The sequence below is a fragment of the Mycteria americana genome, chromosome 3 (assembly GCF_035582795.1).
Source record: "Mycteria americana isolate JAX WOST 10 ecotype Jacksonville Zoo and Gardens chromosome 3, USCA_MyAme_1.0, whole genome shotgun sequence".
NCBI classification, from domain to species: Eukaryota; Metazoa; Chordata; class Aves; order Ciconiiformes; family Ciconiidae; genus Mycteria; species Mycteria americana.
Window position 1 is genome coordinate 16,276,002 of NC_134367.1, and position 14,848 is coordinate 16,290,849.

The 14,848-nt window shown below is 39.6% G+C and overlaps 1 protein-coding gene across 12 annotated transcripts in view; it reads right to left on the minus strand.

Annotated features, from left to right (window-relative positions):
• GREB1 (growth regulating estrogen receptor binding 1) overlaps positions 1–14,848 on the minus strand; it is a 102,732-nt gene that overhangs the window by 28,117 nt on the left and 59,767 nt on the right. For 10 of the 12 annotated variants that reach the window (XM_075497933.1, XM_075497935.1, XM_075497937.1 and 7 more), the window contains 13 exons: positions 13,931–14,068; positions 13,563–13,748; positions 12,649–12,999; positions 11,813–11,941; positions 10,150–10,275; positions 9,483–9,680; positions 9,212–9,392; positions 7,186–7,378; positions 6,445–6,581; positions 4,741–5,080; positions 3,070–3,185; positions 2,146–2,345; positions 239–328 (listed from right to left, as the gene is read on the minus strand). In XM_075497933.1, the coding sequence (XP_075354048.1) occupies positions 239–328; positions 2,146–2,345; positions 3,070–3,185; positions 4,741–5,080; positions 6,445–6,581; positions 7,186–7,378; positions 9,212–9,392; positions 9,483–9,680; positions 10,150–10,275; positions 11,813–11,941; positions 12,649–12,999; positions 13,563–13,748; positions 13,931–14,068 (2,385 nt within the window). The remainder of the gene's footprint in view (positions 1–238; positions 329–2,145; positions 2,346–3,069; positions 3,186–4,740; positions 5,081–6,444; positions 6,582–7,185; positions 7,379–9,211; positions 9,393–9,482; positions 9,681–10,149; positions 10,276–11,812; positions 11,942–12,648; positions 13,000–13,562; positions 13,749–13,930; positions 14,069–14,848) is intronic. The other 2 variants (XM_075497938.1, XM_075497940.1) reach the window with 2 other exon arrangements.

The window sequence follows — 14,848 nt, forward strand, 5'->3', positions numbered from 1 at the left end:
CACATATTAAAGAAGTGCCTGGCTTAGGCACCCCACCCTGTGATTATTTTTCAAGCAAGAAAAGATCTTCTTTCTTATATTTCAGAAGTCTGATTCTTATTTTTTTAAAAGTTATCTTTAGTGATCCCATTAAAATAGGCCTTACCAAAACCTTAGTGATTATTTCCCTAATAAGCTGAATAAAAGGTCTCTTTTATGTCCTAAATGTAACTTAATAGAGATGATCTTAAGGTCTTACTGGAAGCTTTTGAAGAGAGAGATGAAGAAGCAGAGTCATGGGAACGAGATCTTTCTCTTTTCATGGGACTTCTCTTTTCTGAAGTAGAACCTGTTTCATGAATGGTAGTAGGGGAAAACAAAAACAAAATACAACTTAAGTAAGCCTGTACGAAGGCACAGCTACATTGTCAAAGCATTGCCAAAGCACACAAGAGTTTGTGTGGGTTTTGTTCTCATTCTGATACTGTTCTCAGTGTGGAGAGTATCTGTTCCTACCACGCAATATTGGATCAGCCTATGGTCTAATCTAACTATGCTGAGCTGCAATAGCTTCACAAAATCAATGCTGCAGCCAGCAGCTGGTAATTTCTAGGCATGTCTCAACCATGTGTTCTCTTTCTACCCATGTCTTACTTTCCTCACTAATCCAGTGTCAGGGAAACCAACAGGCGACAAGCTCTATTTTGTCAGTATGTTATGAAATTACTACCTACCCCATACCTTACAGCTTTATAGCCAGATTATATTTCAGCTTTTGGTGATGGAAATCCATATTTGGATGGCCATCAGGGATATTCACTTGAGGTTCCTAGCTTAGGCTTCTAAGTTAAAATGCTTGTTTCTGTACAGTTTTGCCATGATAAACAGAGACATAAGCACTGCCAGCAGAAAACTGAGACTGTAAGTCTATCTCAGGTGTTCTGAATTGGACTCTGGAGGAGCATACCGTACTTCATGGACTAGAAAAGCAGCCTTACAACGTAGATGCCTAACGACTTAGGTGCCCGTTTGACTCAGATCACGTACAATCTCGGTGTACTTCAACTAAAGGGACAGAAGTACTCGTCACATCTAAAGTAGGCCTCTATTGTAGACAGTCTGAGTATGACCTCAGATATTTCATTCCTCAGTAAAAAGTAAATATTTGATTAAAGTAAATATTTCTGTTCTGCTTGTTCTGCTATCCTTATTATCAATGAGTAAGAACTTAATAGGTGAACAGTAACCAGCTCTCTTCCTCCTCATAGTATAGAAAAGGAAATGAAGGCAAGCAGTTTGAGATTTAAATAACCTACAGGGATAAAAACCCCTTGTTTTCCACAGTTGCAAGGCACAACAGACAGTAAAGCAAAATGTAAAGAACTTAATGATAACTGATGACACCCATCAACTATCACTCAAAAAAACCCCCAACAGTCCCTGGGTAAATTATTTTTGTTTGTTTACACATTTGTATGTTCTTAATTGCTCTCAAGAAATTATAAACTCACCAACTCTACACTGTCAATTTGAATTCATGGACGTTTTCAAGGAGTACTCAGAAGTTACTATGTTCAGATATATTTTCCAGCCATTCTATTTAATACCTTACAAACTAGAGACTACTCAGCTGTACTATATACAGTTTCCTTGGGAGGAATCTTCATCGTTGTCAGTATGTAAGTATGGGTTCGGTAGCATCAGTCAGGGACAGTTTAGGTGGAGTTGCCCCTGCTGTGAGGTACAGGATCAGGTCACTGCTTCCCAGGTGGCAAAGCTCACAAGTCTCTGCGGCAGGGAGGGCAACGCAGCACAGCACTCCGAGCAGCGAGCGGCACGGGAGGTACCCACTCGAGCTCCACTTGGCGGCTGCCAGAACATACGGGGCAAAGGAGGGAGGGAGGGGAGAGAAGGCAGCTAAAAACAGGGAGAGAGAACAGATGCAGCAGCAGGACTGCAAGCGGTTAAAATGCTGCAGCAGCAGGCAGCCTTGGGCAGGGACGGTGGGAAAGCACAGGTTCAACGAGATGAAGCAAAACCGAGGAGCAGAGCTGACTCAGGAAGCCTAACTCCAGAAACCCTCACCAAGTAGGTATCCATACAATCCTGCTTTTTTCTAATACAAGTCAATCATTTTACAGCTTCTTTTATTACTACTAACAATACCTTCCGTCGCTATTTCTTCATCTTCATTATCAGTGCTGCTTAGTTTCTCTGGGTCACTTTCTAACACATCATTCACAACTGCTTTCTCTGTGTGAACTTCTGAGCTCACAAAGTATGCTGCCAAACCAAGTTCTTGCTCCAAGGTTGTCCTTACCAAAGAAGATGAATTTATTAAACGTAGGTCACAGTATCTCAGTGATCTGGAGAGAAACAAGTGGGGGTAGTATGAAAACTCACTGTAATCTACTCCCTTATTTCTTTTACAAACACAGCCAAAGGGGAATTTCATGATCTGCTTAAACTATGGATGAAATAGAACACAGTATATATCTTTTGTGCTTAATAAGTTTACCACTGTGGTGCATAGACTTTTCTTTTTCTTAATCCAGTTATGCAGCTTAATCTAGTGCACTGAACATTAGCATCAGCATAAGAAAAAGAATAATCATTTGGGTTCTAAGCCTAATACACAGAAAAGGATTCAGCTGAATGTACGAAAGCATTTAGTGCCATCTTAATAGCCCCAGAGCGTCCTGTCTGGCTTCCAGCTGCCACTCCAGAAGGCACGGATCTCTCCACACATCCTGTAGCACATATGCCAGCGTCGTGCAGATGTCTCAGCTACCCGAAGGTACCTAATGTAGCTATTCTTTTTTTTTAAAAAAATACCCTTATTCTCCCCCCTAAACTGGGACAACTCTCATAATATTTTCTGAGCTATTTATATCTTGCTATAAACAGGAGGTTATTATTAATAATATGGGGTTTGTATTTATGATATAAAACCTGCCAAAAAATGGAAAAGAAACATCTTGACACTGAAATTTGTTTTCTTCTCCCACAAGTTATTACACAGTTAATCTTCAGCCATTTGGTAAGCAATGGATAAAAAACTGTCACTGAGAAAATACTGGATCTTCTTACCGTGGCAAAGACTCCCCTTGTGGATCCATACCACTAAATATCAATATACAAGGCAAACCTTCCAATTCCAAATAGGTCTGTGGCCTCCAATCTACATCTTCAATTTTCTGCCAGACCTGTATAAGGTAAGAAACACTTTTGGACATATCTATAAGGCACAAATAAAAATAGAGAAGTATATACTTTTATCATCCATTATATGAATCAATTTGTATAGTGGATGGATGTTCCACCAAGGGAAGCCACAGAGCAGAGTGAATTTCAACATAGGTAGATTGCACAGTTCCTAGAGCATTACAGGTAGCAATCTGCCTGCTGTAAGTCTGAGGAGATTGGGACAGTATGTTCCAGTCCGAAAAGCCTCCCAGATTCCCAGCTGCATAGCACTGAGGCCAGGGCATATACAGGTAGGGTGGATATGGTACAATAGACAGCAAAGCGGAGCAGGAGCTTTGGGGGAGAGAGGAGTACAGAGGGGTGCTTCCTGTGGCAGATAACGTATGGATGTCTGAGTCCAAGGAAGAAAATGAGCTAGGAATGAGACTTTTTCACCTTAGAGGAATAGGGGAAAGCTGGAAGTGTTCAACACACACACACCACTGTCCTCACTTGCTGCCCTCTGAAGTCTTCTGCTCTCCCCCAAAGCTGTAACTTTTCATAAGAAGTTTGATAACTTTATAAGAAGTTTGATAACTAGATCTATTGTTTGACCGTTTAGCATCAGGCTATACTGCTTTACTCACACCTGCCAGCCCTTTTTGCTGTAAGACTGATCTACAGGTAAGGAATACATAGTAGGACCAACAGTACGACAACTTGGCCTCTGACATTCATACGTGTACCACTATTATGTATGTCAGAGAAGATAACCAGGATGTGATTCAGAACTAATACTGATTTTTCAGAATAAGTTATGCCTAATTTATAGCAGAATGAGATCAGCATTAGGCCCTGGATCTCAAATTACTTCATCTGACATGTATTGAATCAGACACAGTACAGAGTATACCATATATATAATACACCATCCTAGAATGTAAATAGATTTTTGCTTTGGTGATCAGATGATGGTAATATTATGAAAAGCAAAGCAGTATCAGAGGCTTTTGTTAAACAGATGACCCAAGACTCTGGACCTAAAGGATATAAATTAATCCATATACCAACATATGGTCCAGAAAGCATGACGTTCTGAGGCGTGAATGCTGGGGTGTTCTAGGACCCATAACTAGCATCACTGATTTGGTGCCTTCATGCCACCTGCTGATGACAAGAATAATATAACTCTCAACTGGTCACTGATTAAAATCTTTTTGCACTATGATGATTTTGTGAGAAAACTCTGCTAAAACTGTGACAATTTTATTTGGCTTTTTTCCTTATTACTCATGGTCCCTGTAGATAAAAGCAGTTCAGCTGTTTGGGAGGCTTGCTGCTGGAAGTCAAGTTCTAGCCATATTGGTTAATACTCCACTGAGTATTAACCAGAGGTAGGACAGTAGAGGAGTCACAGACAGTATGTCTAAAACATAAAAGTCATTCTCCTTATGGTATTTTCTATTTTTACTAGTAAGAACCGCACTTCAGCTCATGACCATAACTCTCACCCATAAAGTCTCCCCACCTACCCATCTCATGAAACTTCCCAGTGTATGTCATTCTGCAAGTTACCTTTAGTTGCTCCACAAAATGCTTCCCTATCGTGATTCCAGAATTAGGATTTCCCAAGATTATTTCAAAGTTATCTTCAAGGGCTAGTCTTTCCCTTACATTATACAGACGTTCATATGCCACTGCAGCCAGCGGAGTACATGGAATTCTCAATACTACCATGAGGCCATGACCACTAGGACATTGTCTTGAAGAGTTTATTAGGTTTTGGGTGATTTCCAGAGTTTCAACTGAGGTGTAATTCTTCATCTGAGAAAGACCACACACTGCCATCATAGCTGCAGAGTAGTGTTGTATGAGAACAAAAGTCCTTATCACGGCACTGTGTAATCTGGGGAACCTGAAATAAACGGTGAATTAAATAGTGAAGTATTAAAGGCTAAAGTGAAAAAGCTAATTTTTACAAAATATAGTAAACTCAGGATTTTCTCCTGTAAAGAGTCCTTCATATTTACTATACAACAGAATCTCACCAAATTGCAGTTGGCTAGTCTTTGCAAGGCATCATTTCACAATCAGAACAGACGTTGTCTCTCCATTTCTTAGTAAATACTTACTAAGCAAGTAGTCCAGTAAGGTTACATCACTTTAAGTTACCAAGACTTTACTGCTGTTACAAAATTTATCACAGAATATTTGCTAAGGCGCTCAGTAATATCATCAACCAAAATTATATTCTCTTATCAATAAGAATAGTATTCTTCATTATGTGTTATTCTTAAGGGGGGTGGGGTGGGGTGGTGTTTCTCTTGTTTTCTTACTGAAGCCCTGAACCAACTTACTCTTGTTTCCAAGAGGACTGAACACATAGGCAGCATCCAACGAGCACTCCAGGTTCCCAAGCCCAGGTATGCCCTATCTCAATCCCCAATCTATGGAAGGGAGAGATGTGCATATGCAATAGCTTCCCGTGCTCTGGTTTTCACAGAAATGAAATCCAAGTGCCCAGTAAAAAGAGGAACTATGGCTTGCTCAGAGAAGTGCCTGATATGTGTGATCAGAGCTCCACAGCAGCCTGTAGCAAGCCCCAGCAGTTAAGTGTGGATGTGCTCAGTCTCCCAGTTAGCAAAACAAATTTACAAGATTTTACTTGTCCTGTCTCATTCTTCTTAGATATCCCAAAGAGTTTATTCACAGCTGCATGTATGCACATCATGTGTCACTACTCTTTTGCCGTGATTCTAGATTTGCTCCACAGGGACCAAGGAAAACTGATGATGTATTTTCAAGCTCTGATGATGCTCTGAAGTTTTTATCGCTGATTTAAGTGTACAGTGATACGTCTACTTCTCTTTGTGGTCCAAGTGCAGTATATACAAATTCTATACATCAAAATCAGCCAGGACCAGCAAGTGATAACACTGGACAAAAATAATAACACATTTGAAATTATATGATGATGCAATGTTAGGTTGTTATAATATAGAAGTAGCTACTGGTCACAACAAGAACACACTCTAAATTGGGCTAAACAGTGTGCATGTTCGTAGTCAGAGGCAGCCTAGACTGATTAGATTACAGGCCAAATACATACAAAAAAGGTGGAAGGAGAAAATTAGAAAGAGTGAAATGCCCTTGCATACTCAGGTGATTTGTGGGACAGCGAGAAAAAAAAAAAAAAAGAACCAGGCTTCTAGCTAGTAACTCAAGTCACTAGAACACACCTCGTAAATTCCCTGTGTCGAACAAAGGAGGGTACCGTACCTCTTTCCCAAAGCCATGACCATTGCTTCAAAAGAGCTGTCGTACCGAAGCAGTGGAATACTATGTCCAGAGAGGGTGGACTCAATGAATTCTGACAGTCCAAAGTATTTCTTGTTTTCATGGTATAAATCTACACCCTAAAGCAAATGAAGCAATAAAAATATAAAGGTAAAGTCTATCAATTATTAATTTACAATTGATTAACCATTGTTATCTGATATATTTGCAGTCACATTCTCTAATAAGCATACATCTGCTCAGACATATCAAAACAAGGAGAGAAAGAAACAGGATTGATTTTTTTGAGAGAACAGAAGTCTAAGCCAATTTTTTCCTTGTTTCTTTCTCTCTCTCTCCCCCCACACATACATATACACAGACAGAACAGCTATGCAAGGAATAAATAAGCACACATATGAAGAAAATCCATGTACGTACATATATTTATGCAGTAATGCACTAGAGATGGATTTTCAGATGGTTTCCATTTACGTAGCTCAAAGATTTTTAGCAGAGCTACTACAGTTTATAGAAGACATAAAAGGAATAAAGAAAAAAGGCAAGAAATGACAGGATAAGCAAAGGAAAAAAGAACTTGCCACAGACTGAACAAGAAAAAGATGCCATGCAAACTTCATTCTTGTTTACAAAAATCATGGGGCCTCCACAGTTTCGCCAAGTATGTAAATGTAAAATAACTTATGAAAAGCTCACAAAAGCACCTCAAAGCATCCATCTTACATTGCTGTATGAAGAAGGCCAGTGGATCTCATTGTAAGGGCTGATATGAGTATGCTGTGTCTGCAGCGCATAGGGGAAGGAAGTCACATGGAGGGTCACAATATTTGGCGCCTCTTTCACCTCCCTGCAGTTCAACAGTCTATCAACAAGTCCTGTAGACAGTTCTGTTTGAGGATAAAGGCTATGCATAGCACTGCAAAAAAGAAACCCAAAACTCTCCAGAGTGATCAGCACAAGGGAACATTTGTGTCAGTGTAATAGCTTTAACCTGGATGGGAAATCGAAGTTAAGCATGTACAAGGAATGTAGGACTCTATTCTTTGCCCCGCTTTTGTTGCATAGAAGGATGGGAAAAGAAATGCAAATTATTTCACTGCAGCTGAAAATTTCTGATAAGCTCCCTAGCTAGCAAATTACCAGTCCCTTACGGCTACCAGAATATGAGAGATAAAGGATGAAAGGAAGCTGATGTTTTGGCAGTTACCAATAGGCACATAGTCCTGTAGTAACTTTAGCCAGATTGTTAGTGCTGCCCTTAAGAAAATTCTTACCTACAAAAATCAAGACAGAAAATGACAGACAGTAAGTCAGTATGATAGAAAAACAGAGGGAAACTACCTGTGGTAGAGCTATTATGAAAGGGAAAAATAGTTATTGTTAGGGCAAGTGCCAGTATCATGGAACACGTACAGTCAATTCCTTGCTCTGGTGTAAAATGTCAGTCCAAATTCATGCTATTTAATTTTGGGCATTTACCTCCAGTGACTAAGTTACGAGCCTAGTCACTGCAAGCTCCTTCTCTTACCAGCAGAGAGAGATAAGTAATGCCAGAAATTGGTTGTGTCCACCCATGATCTAAGTCAGCCCTCAGAGATGCCCGTGTCTCTGTTGTGACTATGTGGGCAATCCCAGGCAATTACACTCCTGTTTTAGGCACCTCCTTTAACTGACTTCAGTTAGGTGGCATGAATCCTGCTGTGCAGAACAGTCACTTAAATATTTGTCACTTACATATATTTATGAGATAAGAGGAAAAAATACCAGAGTTAAGCAGCAATACAGGTACTTCCCTACCACTCAAGGATGTTATATGAATAAATGCCTTAAAGGCTGTGACAGCTGTAACAGGTCATGTAAGTTCCCAAGATATAGAGGAGTTGAACAGGAAACCCTCACATGCAAAAATAAAGTTTTGGTGAAAATCATCACTCTTAACCAGTGTGAAAGACAAGACCTTCTCATTTCATTCACAAGCAAGATTCCATAGGTTTTGGTTTCAGAAACACTACCATGCTCCCAAAGTTGGAATATGGTGGTGTTTCTGGAATTCAATATGTTCTCCAAGCTCCCCAGTGCCTCAGGAGCCAGAAAGCAAAAGCAGCCCAACTTCTCAGCAGGCAGATTGTTGAGAAGCCAAGGAAATAGGGCTGTGTGAGGGAAGCAATGAGTTATGCACATGAGCTGATGGGGAACTCTGTAAACATCAGATAGAAACCTCCCTGCTTCCCTGAGAAGTCTACCTGACATTACTGTGTATCCACAGAAGCTTTCAATTCTTAAAAATCAGTGATTCTGGATAGCAAAAACATTGTACTGGAAAATTTCCAATCAGTTAAAAAAATAAGCAGCAATGTTGGCTCACTAGTTGTCTACTCACTGTGGAGGGGTTTTCAATGTTTTACAGCCCAGAGGACACTGACAGAGGATAATGAGCTCTGTGTACTTTCACAGGAAGCTTTCCTTTGAACAAATGACAACCAGCCAAAAAAACAATAGCTGTGGCTAAAAGAAGATAAGAATGGTGAGCAAGGAGAGCTGAAACGTTCCACTGAGGCATAGTATAATAAGCAGGATAAGAATAAGTCATGAAGGACCTTAAAAGAAAACATGTTTATTCAACGCATGGGAAGAGAGAGTTAGCAGAAAGATGCAAACAAAGTTGAAGGAAGGGATAAATCAGAAAGCTGATCTTGAGAGCTATGCAAACAATAACAATTTCTCTAAAAACAAGTTACAGTTTTCTTACCTCATTAGATCCCAGTGTGCATGATCATGGATTAGGACAAACAGTGTATGTGGATTCTGAATAGAGTTTTGCAAAAAGACTTTGAATTTAATCTGGGCATCTGCATCTAGTTTCATAACATACTGTTCCACCCTCTGCTTTGTGAGATGTTCCTTTTCTAATCCAAGTTCTAATAAAATACCTAAAGAAATGGAACAGATGTCAGTATTTCCAGATACAAATGCATTTAACAATTTCCTGTAAATCTAAAATAAAGCTAACTAATGAACACCTGAGTGCCAGAGATGAAACAAAGTCTGCTGGTAAGTCACTTCTGAGGGTGGAACACAAATCAAGAAATCAATTTTCTCAAAGGAACCCAAATCAAGATTTTGAGTGCTGGAGTCAGCAATTGAGCAAATATGAGACAGCAGTTTCTGAGCCACTGCTAGCTGGAATGGACGAAGCTGATGTCGTTCCATCTCATAACCTGGAAAAAAGCAAAATTCTGTTTATATATATGCCCAAAGTCTAATCTAATGCAAAATGTTAGGGTCTGGCAAAGAATGATTGATCTACACCTTAAGGTACTTTGCTTATGAACAGGAGTTCCAGTTTATGAAAACCCGTATGAAATATGCAAAGAAATCTTTCTGCATTTGGGCATTTTGGTCCTATCAGTCTCTTAAATGTCTGAGAGCTGAAACTGAACTTGTGCAATAGCATTCTGCTACCACAGAAGTAAGACCTGGAGCTTCAGAGACTACAATACCCAGTGGAATGAAGCAGAGCGTCCATCAGTGTAAATGTGAGTATCCCAAGACATGAGTTGCTGTTTGCCTCAGGACCTTTGCCTTCAAGAGCCTAGGGCTCTGCCCAGATGCATCTAACTGCACACCCTGACGCCTGGTCTGAAGTACCCTGCTCAGTTACCTCTTTAGAAAATCCTCCTTACTTACTTGTACACGCAGCTGCTCCAGTTCCATTCACTGCTGTTGGTTTATTCACTGAAGCAGAAAGTGATGAAGAGATGTGCCCTTGGTTTTCCTGATAAAATTTCTCCAGCAAAAGGTCAATGTCACCCTCTATCAAATTGAAGGGATAGTGGAATAAACATCCATGTTAATAAGAGCTGCATTTCATACTGATTTTATTTTGTAGCTCTTAAAGAGCTTTATATATGTTACCTAGTTATCCTGCCCTTGGCTTATTGACTGTTTTATACAGGAACCCTCTTGTTATTTTCTATTGCATCTATTTTTACAGCATATCACTAATAAAATGTAAATCAGGCCAGGGAATGACGGACCAGCTCTGCACACCACTGGCTAGGACATTTGTGGAGGATGGTAGAAAACTAGCCTCAAGGCCCTGATGCAAATCAGCAACAACAAAGACATGAAACTGGCTTAGTTTATGTTCAAATCATGGAGCTATACTGTTCACCAATAAGGATTACGAGAAGCTTTGGAAAATCTGATAAATATTTTTAAATCTTTAACATTTTTGAGAGACAGAAAGAAGAAATAATTCCCTATAAAGCTGAAAGAGAAATACGAGTTTTGTAGCTACACGCAATGCTGAAGCAAGCAAGGTATGTTTTATTGAACTATGCATATCTGCAAATATATCCTACTCTATTCAGCAGGGGCCCTGCTTACAGATGAAAGCTATGCAGAGAATACAGTATGCCTCTCCTGAGTATTTAGTATTTTCTCAGCAGTTTGAAAAGATGTTTGAACGTGGCTGCACTGAGCTCAGAAAGGCAGGGACCCCCCCGTGAAGCACAATCCAGTGGATATAGATGGCAACTATTTTTAGGATGCTCATTTACTTGTTCTGCTCAAACAATAGCAATAGCAAAAGTGATTTTGAGAACCATACTTTGAAGATACTAAGAGCAGAAACACTAACATAACTACATGATGGTTTAAGGAAAATGAGTTTCTCTTAAGTGACCACTCAAAATATCATGACACATCCAGAAGGGTTCTTGTGATCTAAGTACAGATTTACCGACGTGACATGAATGGCGAGGGGGACCGTGACATCCCATTAACACTGACAAATATGCTTCATTTGCTCCAGGTGTGTGATATCGTTTAACTTTCCATGTGGCTGGATCTATCCCCAGATAATCCTGCCTGTATTAATCCTCAGTATACTCAGTTAAAAAATGATCCAGTAACCCTGGCTCTCTGCAATTTTCCCCTCTTTCCCATACATCATGACTGAGTTCACAGTATGGTGAGTTGAAAGGACAAATCCTTCCTTTGATAAAATAACTCTGTTCTATCATGGTCTAAAGGAATTCTGTGCTTAGGGCAAAGGAATTTATACATTCATATGGATATGGACTTGCATAGTATATGGATGGATTTGCATAGCTAAGAATAATATGCTCAGCTATTTGCTGGCATATTTTTATGAAACTGAGGGATTTTAGAAAAGGACACTTTTGGGAGGAATTTAAATTCAAATGTACTTTCACAACTTTGTCCTGCATTTTTCATATATTTCTAATAATGCCCTGCTTCTGGAAAGGTAATGAGCACAGCTATTTTCTCTGACTTAAAAGTTTCAGGGACCTGGAAACATGCCTCTTTATAACCTGTTAGGTACCTGGGCAGAGTGTGCTAAAGAAGGACCCCAGAGTTTCCACTTTCCCTGTGACCAGCTGATAGTTAACTTCTTTTTGGTAGTCTGAAGGAGTGAGCATGCTCTCAGACAGAACTCTTGCCTGATACTTTCCTAAAAGACAAAAAAGTAATTTTGAAAGCACTTCAAACTGAACTAAAAATGTTCTAAGTCACAGCAAAAATATTACCCAGCTAAATGAATACCACACACACAAAAGTGGCAGAGATGAGTCTTTTCCCTCTCCTATGCATGTATGCACCAGACGCCTGTGAGATAGATTCATGTTTTATAACTCTTTGTGTTTCTTTCCCTTTTTAGGAAATATTTGTTGATGCAGTATATAAAAAGAGTGTATAAATAGTCACAGGAATTGTCAATTATCTTACACTTATAATGAATCTTTGAATGGCTATTCAAATAATTTATTTAATTATCAGCATAGCCCTCAACAGGTTGTTGAAGGGAGCGACATTGAAAGACCATCTTTTAGAAGCTAAGAAAATGTTCGGCCCTCTGCTTGCAGTAGTATCCCAGCCACACAGAGCAGGAGAGCTTTATGCACCATGTGCGCTGTAACTCGCCGTGATTTGTTTGTAGTAGTGTTGGCTGGGACGCCTTGGTGAGAAAACGGGTAACGCAGGCAGGATGTGATTTGCTGGGGAGAGACTCAACTGTGCGGCATCAACTTGGGTTCATCAAAACCCATTACTTGTCGGTCAAATCTCTGCTTTCTGAGGCACGTTATTGAACCTCCAGCCAAACTGCTCATAGCATTGAATCACTCTGTTTTGCCTGGAGATACACCCTTGGGATCTCACCTGTTATCACAATGCAGGAATCAATGGCTCGATTTCTACTGGCACATATGATCACCACGTAGTTTGTCTTTATTAATTTTCCTTCAATGAGCAGCTTAAACATTTCTGAAAGCCCTTCAGCCAGAGAGCAGCTGCACTCAATGATATGGACGCTATCGTTACAGGAGCTAGCTGCCAGGCCGGCCAGCCAGGGGAGCTGGGCTGAAGTCACCGGTGCGATCTGGCTGGGCACCTGAGGAAACGTTTGTGGGATAGCCTGTTGGTACTGACGGATCTCAGACAGGTGTGATTCCCGCCACGAACGCATGAATATTTGTTCCAAATCCTCAATCAAAGGGACCTGGTCCGAGGCTAAAAAAATTAAGAGGAAAGCATTATGCAACAATTAAACAAAACTGGTGAGTCAAAAACTTTTTTTGTTCAAAATACGTACTTTTTGAGATCGTCATGTTTCAGATTTATGCGTGCCTGACTCTATTGCCTTTAGCAGATGTGAACCAAATTGTTTCATTTTGAAGTGCCTTTGTGATACTCAAGTAAAGCTGCCCTAATTGGAACCTGAGTATCAGTCATTAGAAATATTTAAGAGGTTCAGTGCTGCCTATCTCAGCATAATACTACTTCTAAACCACAGACTGTATGCAAGAGCAGTGAATTACAGCTCTTTTCCTTTTTTTATTTTTAGTTGCTGAGGTCCTAGATTATAGGAGAAGATGAACTTTGTATGATTATATTTCAATCTGCCTGGTCTTCAAGAGCTAATTAGTTAGTTTTGTTTCATTACCACAAATGAAATTGTTTAATATCATGTCTTAACACTGATATTTAATATTGTCCTGCCCTAATATTCCCTTCCTCATTTGCCGGCGTGTAGTATATTCATTGCAGTCTATCTGGATCTAAAGTCATCTTACCTAGTTGAACAAGGTAGTAGACGGTCAGTAAGAGCTGCATTTCCTCTGAAATGGGCTGCATTGTGGAGGCGCCGTATTGTTCATATGCTCTGGATAAAGACTGTGAATTTCTGTAACAGGTGTACAGCAAAGGACTCACTATCACGTCATTAATGTTCCCACAAAGATATGGGAAGTTTCCATGACCTACAAAATAAACAAAGTTTGTACACATCACATTAATGTCATAATTTCCCATGTATGCATTAAACAGTTTTAATAGTAAACCTTTTAAAATTGACAGCTTTAGCAGTGTTTAGCAGTAGGACGTATCTTTACGTCTCTTACAAAAAAGATACAAGGTCTTGTTGGCGGGTTGGAGTTTTTACCTTTAAAAATAACTGGCTTTGCTTTACAGATTTTCAGCAAGTTGTCAGGAACTGAGACCGGTTCTCCTGAGCCCACCATTGGAGATGAGGCTGGCCCCACCAAAGCAGAATGTGGTAAAGATGATAGGCTTCCTCCATCTAAGATTTTAGACATATTATTACTGGAGTCAGGTCTAATAATGATTTCCTCAAAGAAAAGTTACTCAGCATCATCTCATACCCGCATTTGGCATCAGTGTTAAATGCTTTTTATGGTTACATCACACATTTCATGAGCTGTTACTACAACCCATACTATTATGCTAACTTTCTTGGAGGTCTAATTATATTGGTGCGCCGTTGAACATCACACATGCATCTAAAGATTTTGAAATGTTTATAAACAGTTCCAGATTTGAATGCAAGAATACAGAGACTGATGTGACATCAATGCACAAATAGTTATGATTTGTGTGTTCTGTACGATATATTTAGTTTCACTGATTCTAAACAGGTTTTCTTGCTATAGCAAGAAAGGAAAAATTAAGATTCAATGTTTGCTCAATCGTAACTTCTTTATGGTCATTTTAATTTAAACAATAGCACATTAAAATAAAACATTTTGAGGAAAGCCGGTTTATTTCACTGCATGTCACTCTAGCCTGTATCTAGACTATAAAATCCAAGTGCCAAGAACATTGTGACAAATAATTGAAACAATGGATGGTACCTTGACCTGAGTTATGACACTAATTTTAATATCCCAAAGGTGTTTCGGTGTCTAAAGATGGACACAGGCACCTGTTGGGATTTATTAATAAAGACTCAATGACTGGATCCTAATGGGAGTTAAGCTCAGAGCCTCAAAAACGAATCAGTGGAAATGAAGCACCTAAATGTAGGTGAGCATGTAGGTATCAAACACCTTTCAAAACTCTA